The 24,553-nt window shown below is 48.0% G+C and overlaps 6 protein-coding genes across 6 annotated transcripts; 2 read left to right on the top strand and 4 right to left on the bottom strand.

Moving 5' to 3' along the window:
* Positions 1–79: 79 nt before the first annotated feature.
* Positions 80–1,168, bottom strand: DFJ58DRAFT_759142 (uncharacterized protein). Its single transcript, XM_041388337.1, has 3 exons — positions 810–1,168; positions 583–755; positions 80–526 (listed from the first exon to the last, which is right to left on the bottom strand). The coding sequence occupies exons 1-3, from the start codon at positions 1,119–1,121 to the stop codon at positions 436–438; spliced, it is 576 nt and encodes a 191-aa protein (XP_041249922.1). The 5' UTR covers positions 1,122–1,168; the 3' UTR covers positions 80–435.
* A 4,411-nt stretch (positions 1,169–5,579) lies between these two features.
* On the top strand, positions 5,580–7,059 carry DFJ58DRAFT_759134 (14-3-3 protein). Its single transcript, XM_041388336.1, has 6 exons — positions 5,580–5,650; positions 5,715–5,743; positions 5,803–5,869; positions 5,918–6,224; positions 6,276–6,619; positions 6,670–7,059. The coding sequence occupies exons 3-6, from the start codon at positions 5,803–5,805 to the stop codon at positions 6,714–6,716; spliced, it is 765 nt and encodes a 254-aa protein (XP_041249921.1). The 5' UTR covers positions 5,580–5,650; positions 5,715–5,743; the 3' UTR covers positions 6,717–7,059.
* A 40-nt stretch (positions 7,060–7,099) lies between these two features.
* Positions 7,100–10,017, top strand: DFJ58DRAFT_759127 (uncharacterized protein). The gene is made up of 13 exons (XM_041388335.1): positions 7,100–7,530; positions 7,580–7,633; positions 7,682–7,754; positions 7,804–8,086; positions 8,143–8,167; positions 8,271–8,359; positions 8,409–8,492; positions 8,547–8,582; positions 8,635–8,655; positions 8,702–8,955; positions 9,009–9,194; positions 9,251–9,342; positions 9,402–10,017. Exons 1-13 carry the CDS (start codon positions 7,124–7,126, stop codon positions 9,616–9,618), a joined length of 1,821 nt encoding a protein of 606 aa, XP_041249920.1. The 5' UTR covers positions 7,100–7,123; the 3' UTR covers positions 9,619–10,017.
* Positions 10,018–12,708: 2,691 nt separating this feature from the next.
* On the bottom strand, positions 12,709–13,849 carry DFJ58DRAFT_364337 (uncharacterized protein). The gene is made up of 5 exons (XM_041380043.1): positions 13,312–13,849; positions 13,192–13,255; positions 13,039–13,143; positions 12,919–12,988; positions 12,709–12,866 (listed from the first exon to the last, which is right to left on the bottom strand). Exons 1-5 carry the CDS (start codon positions 13,562–13,564, stop codon positions 12,786–12,788), a joined length of 573 nt encoding a protein of 190 aa, XP_041249919.1. The 5' UTR covers positions 13,565–13,849; the 3' UTR covers positions 12,709–12,785.
* Positions 13,850–14,623: 774 nt separating this feature from the next.
* On the bottom strand, positions 14,624–16,225 carry DFJ58DRAFT_364243 (kinase-like protein). Its single transcript, XM_041380042.1, has 7 exons — positions 16,148–16,225; positions 16,022–16,090; positions 15,780–15,965; positions 15,698–15,728; positions 15,607–15,644; positions 15,332–15,556; positions 14,624–15,278 (listed from the first exon to the last, which is right to left on the bottom strand). The coding sequence occupies exons 2-7, from the start codon at positions 16,034–16,036 to the stop codon at positions 15,051–15,053; spliced, it is 723 nt and encodes a 240-aa protein (XP_041249918.1). The 5' UTR covers positions 16,037–16,090; positions 16,148–16,225; the 3' UTR covers positions 14,624–15,050.
* A 4,653-nt stretch (positions 16,226–20,878) lies between these two features.
* DFJ58DRAFT_741454 (kinase-like domain-containing protein) lies at positions 20,879–24,093 on the bottom strand. The gene is made up of 13 exons (XM_041387145.1): positions 23,421–24,093; positions 23,155–23,367; positions 22,732–22,911; positions 22,644–22,676; positions 22,492–22,587; positions 22,116–22,424; positions 22,043–22,063; positions 21,994–22,014; positions 21,755–21,940; positions 21,673–21,703; positions 21,582–21,619; positions 21,307–21,531; positions 20,879–21,253 (listed from the first exon to the last, which is right to left on the bottom strand). The coding sequence occupies exons 1-13, from the start codon at positions 23,745–23,747 to the stop codon at positions 21,188–21,190; spliced, it is 1,746 nt and encodes a 581-aa protein (XP_041249917.1). The 5' UTR covers positions 23,748–24,093; the 3' UTR covers positions 20,879–21,187.
* Between the last annotated feature and the right edge of the window lie 460 nt (positions 24,094–24,553).

Here is a 24,553-nt window from a genome sequence, read left to right as displayed (position 1 = left end):
ACACGCGCAGCATCCTTGAAAGTCAGCTCCATCATCACGTGACCAGGCACGATTCTTACTCTGGACTCGGCACCTTCAAGGGTCAACTGTTTTCAAACTCTACTCACCCAACTGTCTCTCCACACTTATGACTCCCGAATAGGAACCTTTGGCGACTTGTTTTGCCAAAGAAAAAAGTCTTGTTCGCCGAGCCTGCACAGTGCATTCCCTTGCCATGAGTCCATGACCAATTTTTCTGGACACGAAGTTCTTCCCGGTTCATCTCTCGAGGGGAATCAGGGATACTAATGAAAATATTGTAAACCATTCATGGGAGTAACAGCAGTGTAGGGTAAATTACAGGACAAGCATGTACCTATAGGATCAATCAGTGCCAAGAAAGAAGCTGTAGTTGAGCACTCTTCAAAAAATTCGTGAGGGAGGACGATGAGTAATCTATGCGCCATATGTTCCACTAAACTTGAACTCTCCACTATCGCTCCAGCGGATGTTTACGTGCGGACCTTTGAGGTAGAGGTGCGAATATCTGCCTCGCAGCAAGAACAAGTCATATTTAAAAAGATAATAATCAATGAGACAGACCTGGCAGACGCGTCGAGGTGACCAATGCGTGTTTCAAAGTCATCAATGGGCATCTTGTGCATTTTCCACGTTGGTGGACCACCAAGGCCTAGCATAGTACCAAAGACAACGGGATCAGCGCAAACGCCATCGTAGGACCACTTGGCAGTGCCAGCCTTGCACGACGGTTTCCACTGTAATGTACGTTTATAACAGGTTGACAAATGAGAATGATCGAGGAAACCTACTGTCATCTGCTTCTTGATACCACTGTTGGCAGCCTTTCTGATCTTCTCGACAGCCGCGGCAAGTTGATCTGCACTCATAGCCTTGGGCGTGGAACCAGCCTCTCTTTGCTGAAGATTCTGCTCAAGCTCTTTCGCGTATTGGGCCAACTCGACCAGGGACTGACGGATATCCTCGTCGTCATCTGGGATCGGGTATGTGTCAGGGTGAGCAAGAATGGTTTTGATGAGCGCTTTCGCAGAGGAGTGAGAAGTGCGTGATTTCTTTGAAGATGACGCTTCCTCGGCGTCTGATTTACGTTTTTGTGCTGGCATACTAGGGATTTCGTGGGAGGCGTTCACGGTTATGGATGAGAAATTTTGGACTGTATGTAAAAGCGGACGCGACGCGTTTGTATTCGGCGTGACGCAGCGCGTTGTCACGTCACACACTGAACCGCCGAACTTCATCCAACTCATCGTCAATATCATGCTTTCAAGGATGTGTAGTGATGTGTACTATTCTCCTTTGCACGGAGTGATCAGACTTTTCCAGACGCATTGCCTGGGACCCTTTGGTATATTTAGATTCATCGTTCATCTTCGACAGATGCGGGTTTATGTCGAGGAGCCCTTCGCCGTTCGGGCTTATGCTCAAACTACAGTACACTATCTCATAATGCATCGTCTCATAATGCATAAATCTCATAATGCATTGACTTCGGAAGGTCCCACCGTGGGCCAGTGAGAAATTGAACCATAATGCATAAGCCTGTGGGACCATTATGCATTATGAGATAGCATTTTTGGCCGGTTGAGTCATATCGGCGATGCTTGTTCGGGTCATTTTATTCATGTTACAATATTGTCAGAGTAACCAACCTTGATTCAATTACCATCCACCATGTCCGAGTCTGTTCGGAAACGCAAACCTCGAGATACACCCCCACCATACCAGATACAGCAAAAAAAACTCAAGGTCAAAAATGCTCCGGTAACTTCAGCACAACCAGCTACAGTGCACACAGCACGTCAAAACCTCACTCTCAGTGATTGAACCAGAGGTTTCCCGCGCAGAAACACTTGCGCTGTGTCAGCGGCTCGGAAGGGCTTGCCTCCAGTTTGGAAATGCTGATGCAACACTTCGACTTGAGTTGTTGAAACAGATCCGTCTTTTCCGTGCTGAGCTGCGACGCGAGGAGCTTCTACACTCGACACAGACTACAATAGATGCTTACTTTCGTTAGATATGTAGTATGTACTTGTGCCGGTGATGCTCTACCGCACGGTGTCACAATTTGTCACAAGTGTGACATATGTACTAATGCATAAATCTCATAATGCATAGGGTCGAAGGGGGTCCCGACGTTATGCATTATGAGATAGTGTACTGTATACCACTCGAACATTCTTTTCTATAGCTCAGATAAGTAATTCTGCCAACAATCCATCTGATTTCTCCCTTTTGTTCGCAAAACTAACCAACACATAGATACGGCATTTGCATGAGCACATCATGACATGGTACAGTGACGCTGGTGCTGGACCCTGGTGTCCGTTTGCAGCATTCGTGCACAATGAAAATCACACAAGCTGTGACACGACTCAGTTGCCATTTGTAACACGCCGGGACCGGACACTGAAGTGACTTAACCCAAATGATGATCAAATGATTCAGATCTCCTCCGCCTTGGCACCGAATGTAATCAACTGATCGAGTATCAGGCTATTCCGTCGAGGATGTTCCATTGCTCACATGTCTGAATCAGTGATCGCGGGAGCGCTCTCATATATCAGGCCCGAGCTGTACAGGGTCTGCACAGATGTGAGATTATACCTCTTCTGATGAGTACAAAAATATCTGCTGCTAATACTGTTCTTTGCAGCATCTTCACAGTATTACGGAATACATCTCTTTATGCCTCACCAGAGCGCTTGAGGTGATTTTTCGAAGATATCGCTTTATTTGAGGAACTGATACCGACGAACAGATGTACTATATTGAACATCTTTGATTCTACCACTCACTTGTCTTTTATAAAGCCTTATTATGCGGTGGAACATCTATTGACGTGGGCCAGACGGTGAGTTAAGTTGGGCGCAACACCATTTTTCACAGAAATTCATTTGGTTTGCGGCTGGTAGTGACCTATCATGCGTCGTACAAACAAGACCTAAACAACTTCGATGGATGTGTGATGAACTACATCCCAATCCTCCTCATATGCCTATCAGACATGGCATTGGTTGCACGCAATGACGTGAGGGAGCTTTAGGCCGGCTTTTATCCAGTCTTCATGGTGTAGGTCCTCCGTCGTCGTCGAATACACCACCCTGTCTCACTGATGATTGAACAAAGGAAAGCCTATCTACCTGACCTTTGAAGACATGAAGAAGGCCTAAGTCAGAGCTTCGGGATTCGAAAAGCTCCAAGAGTTTTGCGGTTTTTTTGCGAGAAGACTAGTGGTTATAGCATGGATTTTGCATGGTAAGATACCTGCCGCATTAACAAATGCATTATCAATACTGAGCTGGACAAGTCGATTCGTTCCAGGTTTCGGTGGTATCACAACTCAGCCCATCTGCACTACCCACCTGGTCCGAGGACACGGCGGATGATGAATGGACGACAAGGAGCTGGATGTTTCATGATCTTCTTGTACCTGCCAAGATCAGGTTCTTCAACAAGCACTGGATACCCCTGAAAGGTCATAAAAGCGATGAAGAGCCCTGCATAGAATCTAACACATTGGAGATTTTGATGAGAGCCGCATTACCTACGCAAGCTATATCCATGTCCGTGCGGTGTAGATGCGCGCATGACGTGGGCAGCCTGACGCAAAACAAGAAGGGTTGGAGATGTAGCATATTCCCCGATGGGTAATTTTGGCGTCAGCCTGAAGACTGCGTACGGAGAAGCAGGAAATCGCGCATTCCGAAAGTCCGTCGAGGCTTATCATGCAGGTGGGTGACCCTTCTGTCCTCGGCGAGGCTGCAAAACATCACAGTTCGCATGCTATTCCTAGATCGCCATAGAGTTTCGCGGGCCATCGAGATGTGCAGTTGGTAAAGAGCTACTGGATATGACTGACCAACCTCAGTCTGTGAGTGTATCACTCCCTCTTGATATCCGGCGGTCATTTTCGTATGTTGTGGGTGGCATGCTCGAGTTCCCGCTGTGTCCACCATCCAAATTGGTGTCAATGCAATATTTTTTTCCCATAGATTTTGAGCTGGTATGCTCTTGGGATTGTCAACTATTGACTCAAGCCATCCAAAGTGCTATAGATCATGGCCAACTTGGCCTGCTTTACCTTATTCCGCAAACGGTCATACTTGGCAGACGCCTGGGTACCCAGATCAACTGATTTGGTCGGGCTTGAGGCTGCCTCTGCCCCCTGACATGAATTTCACCGATGACAGGAACTTGGCACAGGCTTTATCCCCATTCCGAGCAGGTCGGCACAGCATGATGGGGTGGATGACAGTGCATCATGTGCTGAATGCATATGTAGAAAAAATGTATTCATTATTATTACGCCCCGCCAATGGCTCATGAGTACTCCTGAATTCAGTTTTCCAAAATAAACCGCCTAGTACTAGGGCAGAGGGAAGCACAACTAGTACATGTACGACCTGTAGCCTAGTGAAACCCTATGCAACCGGCTGTCTTCCTTGTCATGCATGGTCCGGCTAGGGGAAAAGTTTAATGTGACTTGAGGCGGAGGTGCGAGGATGAAATTATTGTGGATACGATCGTGGTAGAATGCATCATAGGAACCATTGGTCTACTCAAGGTAGAACTAGTCTTCTGTAGGCTATGTGTTTTGCCTTCATGCTTGCAATTTTTCATTTAATTAGGTTCTGCCTTCGTTCAACCAATGCGCTGAAGACTGTTCGACATTGCTTTTAAGACCGCCTTTAACTGTCAAGAGGGGTCAGGGAGCATTACATAAATGTATTTCGCCATTCGCTCCGGCAACTAGACAAATTACTGGATGATAAGTTACAGATAAGATAAGTATAATTAAATTTACGCCAGTAAGAGAAGAAGGCGGTGACACTGCGAGTAACGTAGAAGCTCGACGTAGAGCATGTTCGCGCAGTAGCCTGATGGGGGGAGATATCGATATTAAACTCGTCGTGTATAACCGCGGCGAGTTTCCCCAAGTCAGACCTGGATATAGAAGACAGTCGTTCCTTCTCGATTATGACCGCGGGCTACTACATTCGCTCGAATCCGTCAAGTGCGGAGAAATACGTTGGTCCAGTGTGGGATTGATTATGCGCGGGTAATTTGATAATGGCATGACCAGACAACGTTTCCGATGTATAGAACACCGTGACCTGTAACGGCGATAAGATTGTTCGTGTGAAATGGGAGCCGAGATCTGGTATAGCCTGTCAGTGTCATCACCGCCTGCGTCGTAGTAACGTTCATGATGGGGCTTCATGACGGCACGTCTGAAGAGCAGCCAACTCTATAATTGGTGACTGGCAGTGTTCATGGGGCTGTGTGAACCGCTTGGTCGATAAGGGTTCAAACGTTCAAGGACAAGCGAACTTACCTTAATTCAAGCACCAGGCCGCCATCTAACATAGAAACGTATGAGTACAACATTAAAAGATGGCCGAACAACGAGGCCGACAATGACAAGAAATATGACACAAACGAGGTTCTAGAAATCACAATAGCAACAATCAAACACAGATCTGAGCAAGTGTGGCGTGGGAATATCTTCTAAAATTGGATATACCCTAGACCCTGCCCTATACCCGAACCCTCTGCCCAGCTCTCAATTTAATTTTGCAGTTTATTTCCACAACACTCCTCTTTTCTAAACAACTACCATCATCAACTCCTCGTACGTCCTCGTCGTCTTCCTCACCGACAAACTTGCCTTGCTCATTGTCTTGCTCTTTCTCTAGCTCTATACTCATCCTCAACTCATACAATAGTGAGTATTTGACGCGTTTAGGACGCGTCAATCACGTTGCTAACTCAGTTGCTCCTTAGATGCCTGAAACGCGTGAGGACTCTGTCTACCTCGCTAAGCTCGCTGAGCAGGCTGAGCGTTATGAAGGTAATAAACCAACGTACCAAGCTTGTACAATTGCTCACAATCGTTTAGAAATGGTTGAGAACATGAAGCGAGTGGCGTCGTCTGACCAGGAGTTGACTGTCGAAGAGCGCAACCTTTTGTCCGTAGCATATAAGAACGTCATTGGTGCACGTCGTGCATCGTGGCGCATTGTCTCTTCGATCGAGCAAAAGGAGGAGTCCAAGGGTAACGAGGCTCAAGTAGCCATGATCAAGGGTTACAGGGAAAAGATCGAAGGCGAGCTCGCCAAAATCTGCGAGGACATCCTCGACGTCCTTGACAAGCACCTAATCCCCTCCGCTGCTTCTGGCGAGTCGAAGGTATTCTACCACAAGATGTACGTCTCCCAATGTCACGCATAATCATTCACTGACGTCATACTTAATAGGATGGGTGATTACCACCGTTACCTCGCAGAATTTGCTACCGGTGACAAGCGCAAGGACAGCGCAGACAAGTCCCTGGGTGCCTACAAGGATGCATCGGAAGTTGCTGTTACGGAACTACCGCCCACGCATCCCATTCGCCTTGGTCTCGCCCTCAACTTCTCTGTCTTCTACTACGAAATCTTGAACAGCCCCGACCGTGCCTGCCACCTTGCCAAGCAGGCCTTTGATGACGCGATTGCTGAGCTTGACACGCTCTCGGAAGAGAGCTACAAGGACTCGACCCTTATCATGCAACTATTACGGGACAACCTGACCCTCTGGACTTCAGACATGCAGGATTCAGGTGCGTCATCTGCCTACCAATCTAATATGCATTTCTTAGCTGGCTTACAGAGAAACCAGATACGAAAGACGAGGCTGAGGCTGCAGGCGACGACTAGAGGTTTGCCTTTGCCTCCCGATCTTTATATCAGGTTACCCGCTGCTATCTCGCACCGATGCGATATCTGACAGTTTGGGTCCTTGACACTTCATTTGCATTTCCTCACCTCCCGCATCGTCTCATTTTCGTATGTTCCTTTATTATCCGTAGTCATACTTGCGGTCTTGCCATGTCACGTAGCCTCTAGGGGCAAACAAAGATATTATGAAAGTCCTTCTCAATAAAGTGTGACAATCTTACTCGGCTCCATGTCTCGAATGATGATAGTACGCTACGATACTCTGGTCAGTCTTGGTTTGTTGCAAGGACAGCGGGAGTGCCAACCTGCTATCTAAATATTCGAATAATCTGCATCTGTGTTACCTCGTGTCCTGAGTTTGTCTGCACTTGTCCGGTACCAACATCATGTTACGCAAGCATGAAGGTGGAAAGCTCACAAACCGATTGAGGGTATTTCTGAAAGTATTGGCTCGATATGTTGCTTACCCCTTACGACTCACTCATCGTCTGTTTCATACCCTTTTGCAACTATATTCTCGTAGGCGCCAGTTCACACCCACTCAAAGAGACGAGCACCTAGAGCGAGTTGCTGGTTCAATCCAGCCCCACATCCTTCCTCTGAGCAACCCTACTCAACTACAGGTGCCACCGCCATCAGGGACCGCGACCAATTCATTCGTCTCGCTATTGTCAGTCCACACTCCTGTGACATTAGCTAATCATGGCCAGCAACCAGCTCCAGTCCACTGCCATCCAGTGTTCAGGGCAACCACGCCCTCCCAGGTGATGCGATACAATAAAAACCCTCAAATGTGAGCTTCTCATATTCCGGATGAATTCATGGACTAAATAGGGTCGCAGCAAGCGTGAAGTCAGACTTGTGAACATTCCTGCTGGAAAGAGAGACTATTCAGAGTGAGTCTGATCATTTCGTTGGAGCAAACAGTACTTGATGGAGCGTAGTGCAGAAGACAGTGGTGACTGGTGTGCCCGTGTACACCCCGAAGGAGCGCTATACTTTCATGACCCCGTTCGCGTATGCCATCCATTACAACGTGCCCTCCGTCGCTTATTACAGGTAACAGGGTATTTACACTGACTCAAACATGCGGGACGAACCACGCCGATCTAGCATGACCTCGTGTATCGATGAGTTGCTCGCTCTGATGACTTCACGTTGTGGATTGGAGCTGCGCAGTGGTGACATCGAGCTCGTTGTGGAGTTGACAAGGGGTCGGGATCATCATACTAGGGTGTGCAGGTACTATTTCGTCGATCATCCCAACCGTCTGCTTTTCTGGCTTGATGAAATGCCCACCAGAAGGATCTTTGACGGAGTTCTGGGCGTCGAGAAGTGGAGCCACATCAGTGCGTCCTCTTACAGGAGAAAATATTAATGTGTTCTTGATTATTTACATCTTCAGAGTATGCTATCCAACATCAGTACTGGCAAGTCTGTCATTGTGTGTATTCATTGTCTGGTCGTGACATTCTTCTGATAGACTGATGGGACAGGACTTGCAGTATTAGTACAAGGTTAATCAGATTCCAGGCAACACTGCGAGATGTACCCCAGTGACAAGCTGCTAGGCCCTCAGTTGCTCAAGGAACTCAAGGAAGTCGTCGTGCATGCTAGCGCTGGTAAGATTTCCTTCTCAGTGCACTGTGTGTCGCTGAAACGAGTTTATAGAGATTATTACAACAGACTTATCGCTGTCGCCCTTCGACGCCGATGAATTATCGAAAATCCTGGATTTGATCGATCGGCTTGGAGGCAAGCGAAAGGCTTATCTATGGCAGCAGAGCGATCACTGATTCTTGACACTAGACGACGTCCAGGGCGCCCATTATACATGTGTAATAGGTACGCGTCATATTTGAATCCTGTTTTCCTTCGGAGGATGATTGTTTCTCAGTGAGGTTTATGCGTTATTTCTGTAAGTGCCGCGCTGCAGAATACATCGCTTCTAACCTCCCAACTAGCGCGAGCTCAATTTTTCAATTTTTGCGGACTCCCTGAAGCCCGTTTAAACGCGGACCAGCCTCTTTTCGTCAAGGAGAAGAAGTCAAAGTTTTTAGTGGCTTTTTCATGGGCCGTTAACGTTGCACTGTTCGATGCTCCGCGGTCACACATGGAAGAACTCCGACGAGTGTGGGTCGACCGGAGCATCAACTCTCCGCGCTGGAAGAACTTTAACAGCAAGCTGAGTAGTGAGTGGTCGGGCATCACGATGTATGTGCGTACTACGATTCCTATCATTTGACACCTATTTTTGCTGAATCATATCAGTCAACTGTAATGGTAGCAGTGGACGTCAGTTTCCTAGCTGTACCTTCCGTCAATCTCCAGAATGCGGGTTCGGTCACGATCATCAGCACGTACATTTCCTTATTTTGCATCGTCGGATCGTTGGTCGTATCCTTGTTTCTCACTAGACAGAATCGGATGTATGGGCAGGAATCTGCCGATGCAGCGGTGAGGAAAGAGCAATGCACCGGTGACCAAATATCGCTGAAACAAAATCATCGCAGGTTATATTCCTCACGCGGGTAACAGGATCCATATTTGGCACTAAGTCTCTCGCGACTGTGCATGGTCTTCCATATGCTATGCTGCTGTGGGGGTGAGTATTTTTGTTGTTGTTGGACCTCCGTTACTCACGGAAGTGCTGATCTTCTGCAGCATGGTGTATTTCATAATTGCGTTCTCTTACCAGGTCTTCACGTCCACGCCCATCATCACTCTCGCGACCACTGGGAGTGCATGTGGCATTGTGGCGCTTTTCACCCTGTGGCTCGTAAGCGCAGCGAGGGAATTCCATATTTTGCCGTGGTTGCAGGCGCATCTCAAAGACAAATATCAGACACTTAATCGGGCACGATGTGGGCTACGGCCTTGATAGTGACTCAGTCGAGTTACATTCCGATCAATTATTTGGTGTACTATTAATATGCGGCAGCTTCTATATCAGACATCCCAACAGCGCACTACAGCAGTACTGCCAGTACAGCTACTATGTTGTCGGACTTCGTAATTGCACGTACATTTGCACAATGACAGACGTATCAATGATCCTGCCTGTGTCAATTCGACACTGTTGCTTGCATCTACGATAATCCCGCGAGGGAGCTTGGATAAGCGTATGTGCATTGGTGCAAACGATGCGTGTCTCGTTCAATCCCAGATACATTTGACAATTATCGGAGATGTATTGTGCCTGTAATGACATTCCGAAGAGTGCGTACAATCATTAGCCAAAACTGGAGCGGAGGTGGAAAGAATCGATCATCAAATAAATCGGAGCGTCGTTCAGGAAGCACAACTTTGATGGTCGTCGAATGTGCAACGACCCGCCAAAGTCAGCACACCAGGGGAGGGCTGGTGAAATTGGCCGAGATGGTAGTTACTCCGCATCGGAGATAGTATGGGACTCTGACATGCCGTTGACAATCAGCAAGAATATCTCCCTAGGAGCTCCGCTGGAAGTCGTAATCAGCAGCAGCAGGAATAGGGTTTGAGTGCACACGCGTATACATGCGTATGATTGAGGGCGAGTGACATCAAGGCGGTGGCAGACTCAGAGAAAGTGTGCGTGTAGTGTTTGAAAAGGTGGCTGTCATCATGGTCGACGATGAGGAAGAAAAAAAAAGTAAGCTGCAAGAATATAAGTAATATCTTTTGCAATCGTAGCCGCAAACGTCCTTAAGTGGGTCTCCCTGCCTAGGCTCCTTCCTACCGCTGTGTCGCTGAGAGAGAGAGGCAGTCTACTAATTTGAAGTACTAGCCGACAGAGTGACACTAGCCATGTCATTTTTAGAACCGATGCCAAATTCATATCTACACAGCCACAACATCAGCGGCGTAGATCCTAAACCTTGTACAGTTCGTTCTAACCTCGACACCTGACCGAACCCGCAATAAAACCCTTTTCATATATTCTTTCTATGCGTATCAGTGAAAATCTTTTCGGCAGGGAGAAAATGCACTATCTGTTGCCAAACAACGCCAGGGCCCAGCACCTCTTTGGCCATTCCACAGAGTTCACGTCTACCGCGAAGGAGAAGGGCAACACATTCCTCGATAATTCTACCACTGCACTCTCGACTTGAGTGCCCTTGGCGTTGGCGGTGGTAACACCCAGATCGTCACAGAAACGGGAGTTACTGGACAACTCCAGTATTGGCAGCAAGCATAGCCGGAATAAACGGGAGGGTACGACGAGAGGCACAGAGCGGCATAGTTTGTTCAGAGGCACTTTCACGACTTCTTTCTGGACGTCCAGGAAGCCTCTGCTAACGATCAGCCGGTACGCACTGAGCTTTTTTATAGTTTGCTCAATCACTCACTTTCAAACAGGTCATTGATTGACAACGAAAGCCCAATGGAAGAATCTTCGAGTCTTTATCTTTCCCAGCTGTACAACAGCAAGAAGCCTCAGGTCGCCCATCAACGTCAGATGGATCACTTTCCAGCACTCTTCACAATCACTCGCGCAGCGATTCTCTTGATGGGAAGAGGGAGTTGAGGGAGAAGGAGAAGACGTCTGAGAAGCTGTGAGGCAAGGATGCGGACAGTCAAACACTGAAAGAGAACCCTGAAAGACCCGACGGTACTGAAAAAACACGCCGATGGGCTCGAGAGCCAGTCTCGAGGTCCTAGTACGTTCAAGCCACGAAAGAGTATCATTGACTAGATCGGCACCCTGATCACCAAGGATGGATGCGCAAGAAAGGCGACCATTACAATGCCTGGAAGGTGCGGTACTTCGTTATCAAAGGCCCACATCTGTACATCCCACGGAGCGACATCAAGACGGTGGGGGTCAAGCCTACTTAATAATGAGTCATATACTTATGCAAGTTGTTCATGAGGTGAAAATCGAGGGACGACACATCGATATTGTCGGATACAAGGTTATTGCAGACGAGAACGTCGATCCAGGACGTTATGGCTTCAGCATATTGCACGACACCCACAAGGCGCATTTCTTCAGCCCTGATGAGTAAATCGTTGTACGTGATGAAAGTGACTATTAGAGGAGCCATCATCTTCGATCGCTTATCTATCATTCTGTTAAACAGAGCTTGTTGTTTCTTCCATCAACATACCCACCATCCCTCCAACAGTTGCCTAGGCGATGAACCTTACCTCCCGATTGCCGTCTCCTACCGCTCGCGATGCGACACGAAAGGCTTTGCGTTGCGAGAATCCAAATAAGCTATCTTTTCGTGATACTCGCGTCCTGATGGGTTTACCATCGCTGGCACAGGATAGCGAACGGACGCGTCTTGATTCGTTTTTTACTCAGCAGTCCATTTCAAGCCAGCCTGAGGGACGAGTCCAAATCATCTTCTGTGGCGAACCAAGCTCCTCCCCGCTCGACTAGAGAGACACACCCTACTGCGAGTTTTCCACTGCCTTCTCTGCGCTGAGATACTAATTTTATGAACCTTGTACAGCTGAATCCTTCTGGCGCGGGTCTGGTTGAATGGGCTAATTCACACTTACCAGCTGCGTTAAAAATTACGATTTCACTTTTCACCGGTCTTGCTCTTCTTCGTCTTTCAGAATCAGTTTTAGGGAAATCACCCTCACCCCCGTGCCAGACTCGGCATTCTCGTCTGGCCCCGACGACGACAAGGGCTATTTCGTGTGTTTGACTTCCTCATCGACAATGACGTAAAAATGGGCAGCGTAAGCGTCAACGACATCCGATGAGGAAAACTATTACTGCTTCTCAAAGCACTCAAGGCATAGGAGGCCAAGAGGATGGTCATATCGAGATCTATTGGCGCGTGGAGAGTCTAGGCTGGTCCCTTCATGCCTCCCGATATAAACACTTGGAAGAGATAAATTCATTTGCGTTGCTTATCATTCGAGATCGCAGATCATTTGCGCTATATATATCGTGACGTCCTCGTATACATTTGGGTTATAGATACCCGGCGAATACCACATCCTGCGGATAACTACATTATGTACATAGAATAAATAAACTTTTCAGGCAGTCAGGAATCAGGATCGTGTTATGTGTAAGGAATCAACATGACAACTCGTGCACGTTGGTCAGAGTTTGGATGATTCAGATGGAACCATGTTGATGTATGCAGCTGATGCGACTAGTCGGTGTCGCGTTACATTCCATACCTGTCGAAGCTACGTAAGCGGATGGCGCAATGAGAGCTTGTCAGAATCTCACTTCACAACGACCCGAGCGTACCCGGCTACCAAGGGCAAGTGTCGTGCTCACGATGTGCAGCTTATCGCCCCTGACACAATGGTTCAGCAAAAAAATAATTAATGTGCCATTTGAACGTACGGCACTGCTGGTGAGTGGAACACAATATTCAAAGACTGTTGTACACCGAATACGCCATGAGCGCCTGTCGAAGCCCTAAGAACATAAATGGGCGTTGGCGAGCAGCTGCGCATCCATATTAGCTCCAGACAAACATGAGTAGAATAAACATGCAGTTCAATTAGCATGGCCAGACAGCCACCGTGCATGGTTCCAACTTCAAGTTCATTGGCCATGTCTAAGGGTACCCCATGATATGTCAATGAGCAGAGCGTATACCAGAAATCTAGGCACCTTCATCGACAATCACCTCAAAGACAGTACGTCCCTCGAGTTTGTCGGGCTCCTCTGCCTTTGACAAGGTAGATGCCTCTGCTAGTTGCATCCGGGACACGAATTCGGCTGCGAAACCTCTGAAGGGTTTGCCAGTCGAACGCAAGACATCACGGCGGCTCAGCTGCACCAAGGAGTTTAGCAATGTAAGTTTTATCTCCAGAGAAGCGTTCCCTTTCACTTGGGAAGTGTCGATATTGTTTTCTGGTTTCATCTGGAGGAAAGAGTCAAGTGACAAGCTGGGGTGTGTGAATGTGCCTGCTTGAAATCGACATGAGCGCTGACTCGGAGCATTGACACTGCAAATCCTGTGCTCGAGTACTAAAGATTTGTACTTGAGAGAAGAGCCGAACTGCGGCGCCAGCTGGCCTAACCCTGTTTACCCGTCTGAGTAGCAATCACAATTGCATAAGGTCCGCACACAAGGACTCGGGACAGGTCCATCTGTTATCGTCCTTATCTTGCATGACTTCCATCAGAGTTCCAGAAAGTATGGAACTCATGAAGTACGTACTGAGGTACCACCTAAAAGCTCAATGTACGAAAGACTGGTTGACTTGTGTTGAATGACATACCTCAGTTTTTCGAGTTTCTCTCGGGCCATACTACGAGCTCCTAAAGCATAGCATTAACTCTGATTGAAGACTGACCCCTTTAATTGTCTGATCCGTGCACGAGTGTGAAGTGGACTTCGACGATAGCACCAGCCAGCTTTATCGAGGAGCGGTAAAACACGGCGCGTAGACTCGGATATGATCTTGGAAGACACCATATTCGGAGACAGATGACTCAAACAATTAAGTTCTCTGGTATTATCAAAGCTTCACGAGTTGGTATGTCAGATTGCCACATTTGGGCAGAGAACGGGCGGGCATTGGCACAATAAGGGAGAGACATGTTTAGGAAAACTTCGCCTCCAGCTGGTCGCTGCTCCCACGGTCAAGCCTGCAGCGGATTCGTTGACACATACTGTGTACTTAGTGGAGCACCAGAAATTTATACCAACCTACGTACATTTTTTCTGACGATAGCCCCATGGATTCACATGCTGATAGGGTCGCAATACGTGCGAAGTCAAATGTCAGATTATTCCTTCTGTAACGAAAGACTCGTTGTATGCAACAAGCCTTGACGTTCACGAGACGGTGGCAACTGATGTGCCCGTATACACCCTGCAGGCCTGAAGCTTGAAGGAGTGCTCTACTTTCATCACGTGTGATTTATTATGATGTGCCCTCGGTCTCCTACTACTAAGACTGACTCGTAAGGACATACAGAAGGACACGGGGTAGAATGAACTTGTGTGGATGAGCTACTTGCTCTTCCGATAAGCATAACAAGGGAATATGCGCAGTTAGGTTCAACCACCACGCTAGAGTTTAGGGTTTGTTAAAACGGTCCACAGGGCTTGGAATATTTTCTGGCTTCATGGGATATTCGTGACACAGCTCTTTTGTTCAGGACATCAAGAAGCCGACTCATACTATTGCAGCAGTGACAATAGGAGTCAACATAGCGATTCACGCCTCCATTCTTCAACGTGAAGGATACCAGTAACGAAAAGTCTTTTTGTGTGTGTAAGTATTCGGAGGGGTCCGGGGGATGAGCCTACGTGTAATAGCATACCGTGTCTCATGCTGTCATGCTGTCTATCTGATTGTACTGTGCATAAGACTGTTATATGAAAGGCAGTTCCAGATTCAGCCAGATCCGGACAGCGAATAAAATTCATTCCTGATCGCTGTGTCAGCTCCCTCCGTCGAGGGACGTTCCCGAGGATCAGTAGACCAACATTGCTCGATAAACTGCCAGTATCGTTCAGGGAGCTCAGCATAACGAGATCGGGAGGGTGTTTGCGACTTGGCTATGCAGAGGATGATGGCAGCATCATTCGAGAGGTAATAATAGGGTACTTTGTTGGTGAGGACCTACGAGTAGCGCTTATGATATCAATGATAGGCCAAAATTAACCCAGACGTACCTGCAGCATGATACCGCCAAATGAATACATGTCGCTCTGCTCGCTTGGCCGAACTTGAGATCCATCCTCCTGTTCCACGAGCAGCTCAGGAGCCATCCATCGCATATTTCCTTTGAGCGTGGACGTCCAGGAAGCCTTGGAGGCGCTGATAATCTCGGAATACATCAAGGAAAGACCGAAGTCTGCAACACATGCAGTGCCATCACCATGGATCAGCACGTTAGGCTGGAGCTCACGTCTCAATCAAATCGAAACTATCGAGTAGTCAAACTTACCCCATTGAAGTCACCATGGATGACACTGTTAGCATGAACTGTGAGGAATATTACTACTCCAGGTCAAGCACTGATAATAACTAGCACGTACGATATTGCAGACCAGCTATGATATCCCTGAGCTGATATTGCCATCAGTTTATGGTCTGCACGAGATACAAGGGGGGGCTTACAATCCGGAATCTTCTAACGAGAGTAAAAGCCACACCCTCGGGTTCCAAATAGTCCGACAGGCTACCATTCTCCGCCCAAGGACTGACTATCGCTAGGAATGGGCCGAAGCCATATGTATAACCATAAACGGGTAAAATATTTGCATGCTTGAGTTTGGCGCATATTTTGAGTTCACGCTTTATTCTCTACGAAGTGGCAACCCATCATAAGGAGAGACGCAGCCTTTTGTCGAGAGACTTACCTTGATCTTTTTCATCTTCGCTGCACCACGTTGATCAGCAGCATAAACCTGCAATGCTTTCACCGCAACCTGCCCAATTATCAATTTGAGACTGATGAACAAACAATCCTGCAACTTGAAACGAACTTTGACCGGTCTGCGATCGATGTGAAAGGTGCATTTCCAGATCTCCCCGAACCCGCCCCGAGCAACGGGGTAGTCTTCATCCTTGGTGATATATTGCGAGAGGTCTCGGAGCGTTGCCTCAGGGGGGACATTGTCAGGCTCAACATCATGAGCGGAGAAGACTGTATGCGTGTGGGAAGAGGAGGGAAGGAGTTCACGAGAGTCGGGGCATAACTGAGTTAGCCATAAACCTACTGGAAAAGAGGGCATCTGTGGTTAAGGGAGAAGAGTAGGCCACTGCCGCATGTCAGTAAGCAGTCGCATGTCGGTAGGCTGTATGCGAGAGTTTCCGGCGTGTCTTTCAGTCCAGGATTCGGGCCCTGCGCGACGACGGGCGAAACTGAAAGTGGGAGGTGACAGAGAGTGGAAAGTGAGGCTCTGTTGCGCATTCAGTAGGCCCTCACTAGTGGATTGATTTACAGTGAGAGAGAGTACGCCAGACTGCAAAAATGAGATTAATGGAGTAGTGTAAATAAACAAAAGAAAGGGATGAGTACATCAGCGAGGAGTAGGTTTCCAGGAACACTGGTCTACAAGAAAACATTAGCGCATGAACAATAGTAGTATTCGGGATTGGCTGCGCACTCTAACTTGCGGTACATGGTGAATGCTAGCGAGGATTTCAGGGAGAATGTTGCATAAGTAGATGTTGTTGTTGCGCACGGTGGTGTAAACTAGTTGACGCGAGTCAGGTGAGAGGATAAGGTGGGGGACAGTAGACAGAACATCGAATGAGGCTAGGAGCTGGCGGGATTCGAAGGCCCACAGCTTGATGGTCCTATCAGCAGAAGCACTAGCGAGGAGTGCACAATCAAGTGAAAGTGCTAGACCGGTGATGATTTTGGTGTGTCCTTCGAAGGGGGCCCCGACCGTCTGCAGTGTAGACACGTCGAATTCATAGATCGTCCTCGTAGTGTCATAGTGTCTGAGGCTGAATGCAGTTACGATGGTTTTGTCATTGGTAGTCCAAAACACTGGTATAGATGAGAAGCTCGCAACACCAAATGTCGCCACTTTGACATCCAGTTTCTGTGTTTCGACATCCCACACTTCAAGGTATTTTCCCCACCGCGATTTGACTGCGAGCTTCTCCGAGTCTCGTGAGAATCGAACTACGCCCACCCAGTCGGCACTTTTGAATGGACCAGCCACGGGTTTGCCCGTTTCCAAGCTCCATATCCGCACTGTGAAATCTTCTGCCCCGCTGTGTGCTGTCCTCGGAGATATCAATACTGGTGATCCTCTGCGAGTGACCTTCATATGTTCTCACGATCCCCGTCTCAATCTCACAGAGTCTGAGCTCCCCTCCGGTAAAGCCATCTCCGCCACCAGTGACAACCCATCGACCATCCCTTGATACTCCCACAGCACATACTTTCTGTTCACAATCATCGCGCGCCTCCTCTATTTCCTTACCCGATTCTAGGTCCCATCCACGAATGGTCTTATCGTCTGATCCACTGATCATTCGCTTCCCATCCAGAAAGTAGGATATGCATGGAGCAGAGCCTTTGTGACCCTCCAAGGTCAGCACGGTTGTCAGGGTCGATTTCTTTGCTGCCGCATTGGGCTGTTGCGATCTGGAAATCATGTCCCGTTTATCCGCCAGCAAGGTTTAGCAGATGCGGACAGTGTTTTATTTGAATGTATTCGAAGGACTGTCGGTGAGGCTTTCTCGTATCCTGTGGCCTGTAATTTCGAAGGATACCCACCTACTGGCAGCTGGTATACTTTACCTGCCAAAGCAGTTTGTCAAAGCAGAACGTTCAAGCTGTTTTGATGTTACCTAGAGGCTTGGGGCTTGGGGGCGAGCGATTCACTGATTGACTCTAATATGCGCGCGTCTGGTAACCCTTCCTAACACAGCCCTTGGCACCTATGCGGCATTACACAGCTTTGACTTTAATGTAACCGCTGCAACCCCGCTGCCTCCTTTTAATCAAATCCACTTGCTTTTCACCTTCCTGCCATGGTCATTTCCGTTGCCGGAGTTTATCAACTGATTCGACCCAGTCTGACCTGCAGAGTGACCAATGAGCACCAGTTAAGTAGCAATCGTGTGCGTCTTCTCGCTGTGAGCTCAGAGTCCTAGCTCAACGCTCAACGATGATTGGACTATCTCAGATAAATGCCAGAGCCATCCTGCAGTCGACCATATAGTACGTGCCAGATAATCCAGTTCTAAAAACAACCTCCACATACCCCTTGACAGAGTCTCACTACAACTAGCCCAGACTCCTCTACAAGAGTTTACCAGTTCTTACTAGTTGGGGGATATCACAGTAATTCCAACTGATGAGCATTTTGATGTTATTATGGGTCCTGACATTGACTATGATACCACATATGACTACGCCTGTTGTGCTCTGTGAGTTTCTCTCGTGTCCTCGACTTCTCTGCCTACAACATCATGTCACGCAACGATGATGTTCGGAGGCTCATAAAAGCTTGTGAGTGTTTCTGAAAGCAAGTTAAGATACCTTGCCTTTCCGCTACGACTCGTTCATAATTTGTTTCGCGCCCTTCTGTTATTATATCCACGTACTAATGTCGCAGTTCTGATACATTCACACATTCGGACGCCCAGAGCGAGTTGCTGAGTCAAACCAGCCTCCTCTTCTTCCGCTGAGCAATCATCAACTGCATGTTCTGCCACTACCACGGTCGTCGTCGTCTTGTTTATCCATCCCATTATTGCCGGTCCACGCCAATCCGTCGTCCCCTAATTGTGTCTTGCAGCCATCTCCTATAGCTCCAGTCAATTCCCAGAGCCAGAGTTTCGCTAAGTTCCAGCCATACACATCGCAGCAAGCCCGACATCAACAAGCGCAAGGTTTTGATGGTTTATGTTTCTAGAGTATGCTGTCGGGCGTAAATACTGGCAAGTCGTCATTGTGTGTATTCATTTTCTGTTTTTATCACAAGATTCTTCTGACAAATTGATGAGACAGAATGGGCAATATCAACGCAATATTCATCTGATTCCAGTCAGCAATGCGAGATGTACAATAAACAGTAGCAGAGTCCTTAATTGCTCAAAGAACGCAAGAAATTTCTTGTGCATGCTGGTGAGAATTCATTCCGAGTGCATCCACAGGCCGCTGAAATGGGGGGTGCACAGGCTATTACCACGGATGTGTCGCTCTCGCCTTTCGATGATGACGAATATTCGAACATTCTCGACTTGGTCGGCGGAATTGAAGGTAAGCAGAAGATTCCTTCATTAACGGCAGAAGCATCAGTGATTCTCGAAACTAGACAATGCAGGGAACAGAGGTGGCGCCCATTCTATTTTTTCATCTGTAAGTAGCCCCATTCTGTCGTTTCCCTCCAAGGTTTGATTTTTCTCAGCCAGGTTGATATTTTAGCAAGTTGTTACCCTGCGTTGCATCGTCTCCAAGCTTACAACTGGCGCAATACAATCCTTCAAATTTCACACATTCCCAAGTACCTCTACATCCTGATCAGTCCGTTTACGTCAAGGAGCACAAGCATAAGCTAATCGACTCAACGCCGCATTGTTTTGGGCCCCGCAGTAACACACGAGCGAGCTCTGGCGAGGATGGGTCGACCGTGACATAGAAATTTCAATGGTTGAGCATCGTGATTTGCATGTGCGCGTCATAATTCTCACTATTCAGCTCTTACCTTTGCTCAATCCTGTGTCGGACAAATGTAATGCTACATAGCCGTTTCTAGAGGTACCTTCCGTCAATATGGTAGGAGTCACATCATCCAGTCCCGGTGATATATTTCTACAATTTGCATTGATCTTTGGTGGCGCCCTTGTTCTATTTGAATAGACAGAATTGGCTTTATGAACAGGAATCTGCCGAAACGACGGTGAGCAACGAACAGTGCATCGGATCATGGCATCGGTGATCCGAAACTAAAGTTTGCACGTAACTCCGCAGAACATGTGGGACGCACCCCGACACAGGCCGGGAGTCTGCGCATAATTGTACCTAGACCGGCCATTTCAGAGTCTCATAGACGTCCTCGACAAGCTCAACTGTCCATGCCCTTCCGTGTGCTATGCTGTTGTGAGGGTGAGCACCCTTCTATACATCGAGGGTCCCTCTTGGCTCATTGAAACCCCACGGCATGAAGAAGAAATGGCGCACACATTGGTTAATCATGCTCCGCAGCTGCAGTCCGTCCCAGAGTCAGTCAGCGTTTGCCGCTCACCGCCTCGGAGGTGATGCGATACATTGAGCTTCTGCATTCCGAATGAATTGATATACTGATATGGTCACAGCTGCCAGCAAGTGCGAAATGTCAGGTTAAGTATTCCTTCTGTAACTCTTCGGAATAAATTCTTCCCTTTCGTTCGATGCAACAAGTCTTGATCAAGAAGCGCGGTCCACAGGAAAGTGACAATTACTGGTGTGCCCTGTACATCCTGAAGAAGCGCTCTACTTTCATCACGTATGTCATTTATTGTGATCTGCCCTGTCTTTTACCACTTGTAACAAGGGAATTTCCACCAACTTGTAACATACAGGAAGACACGGGGTGGAATGAAATTGTGTGGATGAGCTACTCTCTTCTGAATTCTAAATTGCAGTCGAGCAGTGGTGATATCGTGCTCGTGTTGACACGGTCCACAGAGCTTGGAATATTTTTCTGGCTATGAGGTATATACGATACAACTCTTTGGTTCAGGGCGTCACAAAGCTGAGCCATACTATTGCAGTAGTGACAATAGGAGTCAACATGGCGATTCACGCCTCCATTCTTCAGCATGACGAGTACCAGTCTTTTGTGTGTAGGTATTCGAAGGGGTCTGGGGGACCATGCCTCATAATGTCTATCTGTAAACACGTTGTATGCAAAGGAGTTCGAGAATCAACGAGATCTACATATTCATTCCTGATCCTCACATCAACTCCCTCCGTCGATGGACGGCCACGAGGATCAGTAGACCAACATTGCTCGATAAACTCCCAGTATTGTTCAGGGAGATCAGCATAACGAGATCGGGAAGGCTTTTTCCGACTTCTATATAGCCCAGATGATGGCAGCATCATTCTGAAGGTAATGATAGGGAGCGTTATTGGTGAGGACCTAAAAGCGGAGCTGAAGATATCAACCAGAGGTAAGAATTACCCCAGACGTACCTGCAACATGATACCGCCGAATGGGGGGATGTCGCTCTGCTCGCTCGGCCGCGCCGGAGATCCATCCTCCCGCTCTACAAGCAGTTCAGGAGCCATCCATCGTACATTGCCTTTGAGGGTGGAAGTCCAGGAAGCCTGAGAGGCGCTTATGACCTCCGAATACATCAAGGAAAGACCGAAGTCGGCGACACACGCAGTGCCATCACCATGGATCAGCACGTTGGGCTGGAACTCACGTCTCAATCAAATCGAAACTATCGAGTAGTCAAACTTACCCCATTGAAGTCACCATGGATGACACTGTTAGCATGAACTGTGAGGAATATTACTACTCCAAGTCTGGCACTGAGAATAACTAGCACGTACGATATTGCAGACCAGCTATGATATCCCTGAGCTGAGATTGCCATCAATTTGTGGTCTGCGCGAAATACAAAGGGGGACCTACGATCTGAAATCTTCTAACGAAACCAAGAGCCGCACCCTCGAGCTCCAAATAGTCCGACAGGTTACCATTCTCCGCCCAAGGACTGACTATCGCTAGGAATGGGCCGAAGCCATACGTATAACCGTAGACGGATAGAATATTTGCATGCTTGAGTTTGGCGCATATTCTGAGTTCATGCTTTATTCTCTACAAAGTGACAACCCGTAAGGAAAGATGCAGTCGTCCGTCAAGAAACTCACTTTTGATTTTTTTCGTCTTCGCTGCACCAAGTTGATCAGCAGCATAGACCTGCAATGCTTTCACCGCGACCTGCCCAATGATCAGTTTCAGACTGATGGAAAAAAAAACACTGCAAACAAACTTTGACCGGTCTGGGAATGATGTACAAGGTGCATTTCCAGATCTCCCCGAACCCGCCACGAGCAACAGGGTAATCGCCATCCTTTGCGATACATTTTGAGAGGTCTCGGAGCATTACCTCAGGGGTGAGATTGCCAGGCTCGTCATTACAAGCAGAGAAGACTGTATGCGTATGGGAGAGGGAAGGAGTTCGCGGCAGTCGGAGCGTAACTGGGGTAGCCGCAAACCTACTGTAGAAGAGGGTATCTGCGGCGGAGGGAGAAGAGTAGGGCCACTTCCACATGTCAGGAAGCGGTTGCATGTTGGTAGGCTGTATGCGAGAGTTTCCGGCGTGTGTCAGTCCATGATTAGGACCCTGCACGACGGGCGAAACTGACAGGGGGAGGTGTTAGAGAGTGGAAAGGGAGGCACTGTTGCGCATTCGATGGGGCCTCACTAGTGGATTGATTCGCGTTGAGAGAGAGTGCGCCAGACTGTAAAGATGGGATTAATGGAGTGGTGTAAATGATCAAATGAAAGGGATGAGTACATCAGCGAAAGGTAGGTTTCTAAGAGCACTGATCTGTAGGAAAATGTTAGCGCATGAACGACAGTAGTATTCGGGGTTGGCTGCGCACTCTAACTTGTGGTACAGGCTGAATGCTAGCAAGGATCTCAGGGAGAATGTTGCATAAGTAGATGTTGTTGTTGCGCCGGGTGGTGTAAACTAGTTGGCACGAGTCAGGTGAGAGGATGAGACGACGAGGATACATAACATCAAATGAGGCGAGGAGCTGACGGGACTCGAACGCCCAAAGCTTGATGGTGTTATCATCAGAAGCACTAGCGAGGAGAGCACAATTAAGTGAAAGTTCTAGATATGAGTGTGCCCTTCGAAGGGAGCTCCAACAGTCTCCAACGTAGATGCGTCGAATTCATAGATCGTGTTTGGGGGGCTAAAGTATTGGAAGCTGAATGCAGTTACGATTGTTTTGTCATTGTTAGTCCAAAACACTGGTGTAAATGAGAAGTGAGCGCCACCAGTGACCAGATGTCCCCACTTTGACATCCAGTTTCTGTGTTTCGACATCCCACACTTCAAGGTATTTTCCCCACCGCGATTTGACTGCGAGCTTCTTGGAGTCTTTCGAAAATCGGACTGCGCCCACCAAATAAATGCTCTGGAATGGACCAGCCACGAGTGTGCCAGTTTCCAAGCTCCATACCCGCGCTGTTTTGTCTTCTGCCCCGCTCGCCAGCAGCATGCTGTCCGGCTAGAGATGTCGACGCAGTTGATCCTCCGCGAGTGACCTTCAAATGTTCTCACGATGATCCCTGTCTCAACCTCACAGACTTTGAACTCCCCGGTTCCGGGGCCACTGTCTCCACCTGCAGTGACAACCCATCGAGCATTTCTTGATATCCACACAGCATGTACTTCCTGTTCACAAACATCGCGCACCTCCTTAATTTCTTTACCCGCTTCTAGGTCCCATCGACGAGTGGTCTTATCGCTTGACCCGCTGATGTTACGCTTCCCGTCCGGAAAGTAGGATATAGATGACATATAGTCTTTGTGACCCTCCATGGTCAACACGGGTATCAGAACCAATTTCTTGGCTGCCGCAGTGGGCTGTCGCAATCTAAAAACCATGTCCTATTTCTCCGCCAGAGGTTGACAAGTACGTGTAAGGCTGTTGTTTGAAAGTATCCGAGAGACCGTCAGTGACGTATCTTGTGGCCTGACGTTGATAGTGATTTCGGAGGATACCCAACTACTGGCAGATGATAAACGTCGCCTGCCGAAGCTGTCCGTCAGTTCGTCAGCGCAGAAAGTTCAAATTGTTTTGATGTCATCTAGAGGCTCGCAACTTGGGGGAAGAGCGAGGGAATCCACCTGATTGAATGTGCGTGCGTATGGCAACCGTTCTTAACACAACCCTTGGCACCTGTGCGGCATTACACAGCTTTGACTTTTGATGTTACCGCTGCAACCCCGCTGCCTCCTCTTACTTAAATCCACTTGCTTTTCACTCTCCTGCCATGGTCATTTTCGTCGCCGGAGTCCATCAACTGATCCAACCTATTCTGCCTTATAGAGTGACCAATGAGCACGAGTTAAGTAGCAATCGTGTGCATCTTCTCGTTGTGAACTCAGAGCCCCAGCTCGGTGCTCAACCATGATCGGACTATCCCGGACAAACGCCAGAGCCATGCTGCAGTTGACGTATAGTACGTGTCAGATAATCCGGTTCTAAAAACAACTTCCACATAGCCCTTGACAGAGTCTCACCACAGCTAGCCCAGAGTGCTCTACAAGAGTTTACCAGTTCTTACTAGTTGAGGGATATTATAGTAATTTCAATCGATGAGCATTTTGATGTTATTATGCATCCTGCCATTGACGATGATAACACATGACTGCGCCTGTTGTGCTTTGTGAGTTTCCTTCTTGTTCTC

Source organism: Suillus subalutaceus, assembly GCF_016647625.1.
Source record: "Suillus subalutaceus strain FC151 chromosome Unknown DFJ58scaffold_5, whole genome shotgun sequence".
Taxonomy (NCBI): Eukaryota; Fungi; Basidiomycota; class Agaricomycetes; order Boletales; family Suillaceae; genus Suillus; species Suillus subalutaceus.
This window is presented reverse-complemented; position numbering and strand designations above follow the sequence as displayed.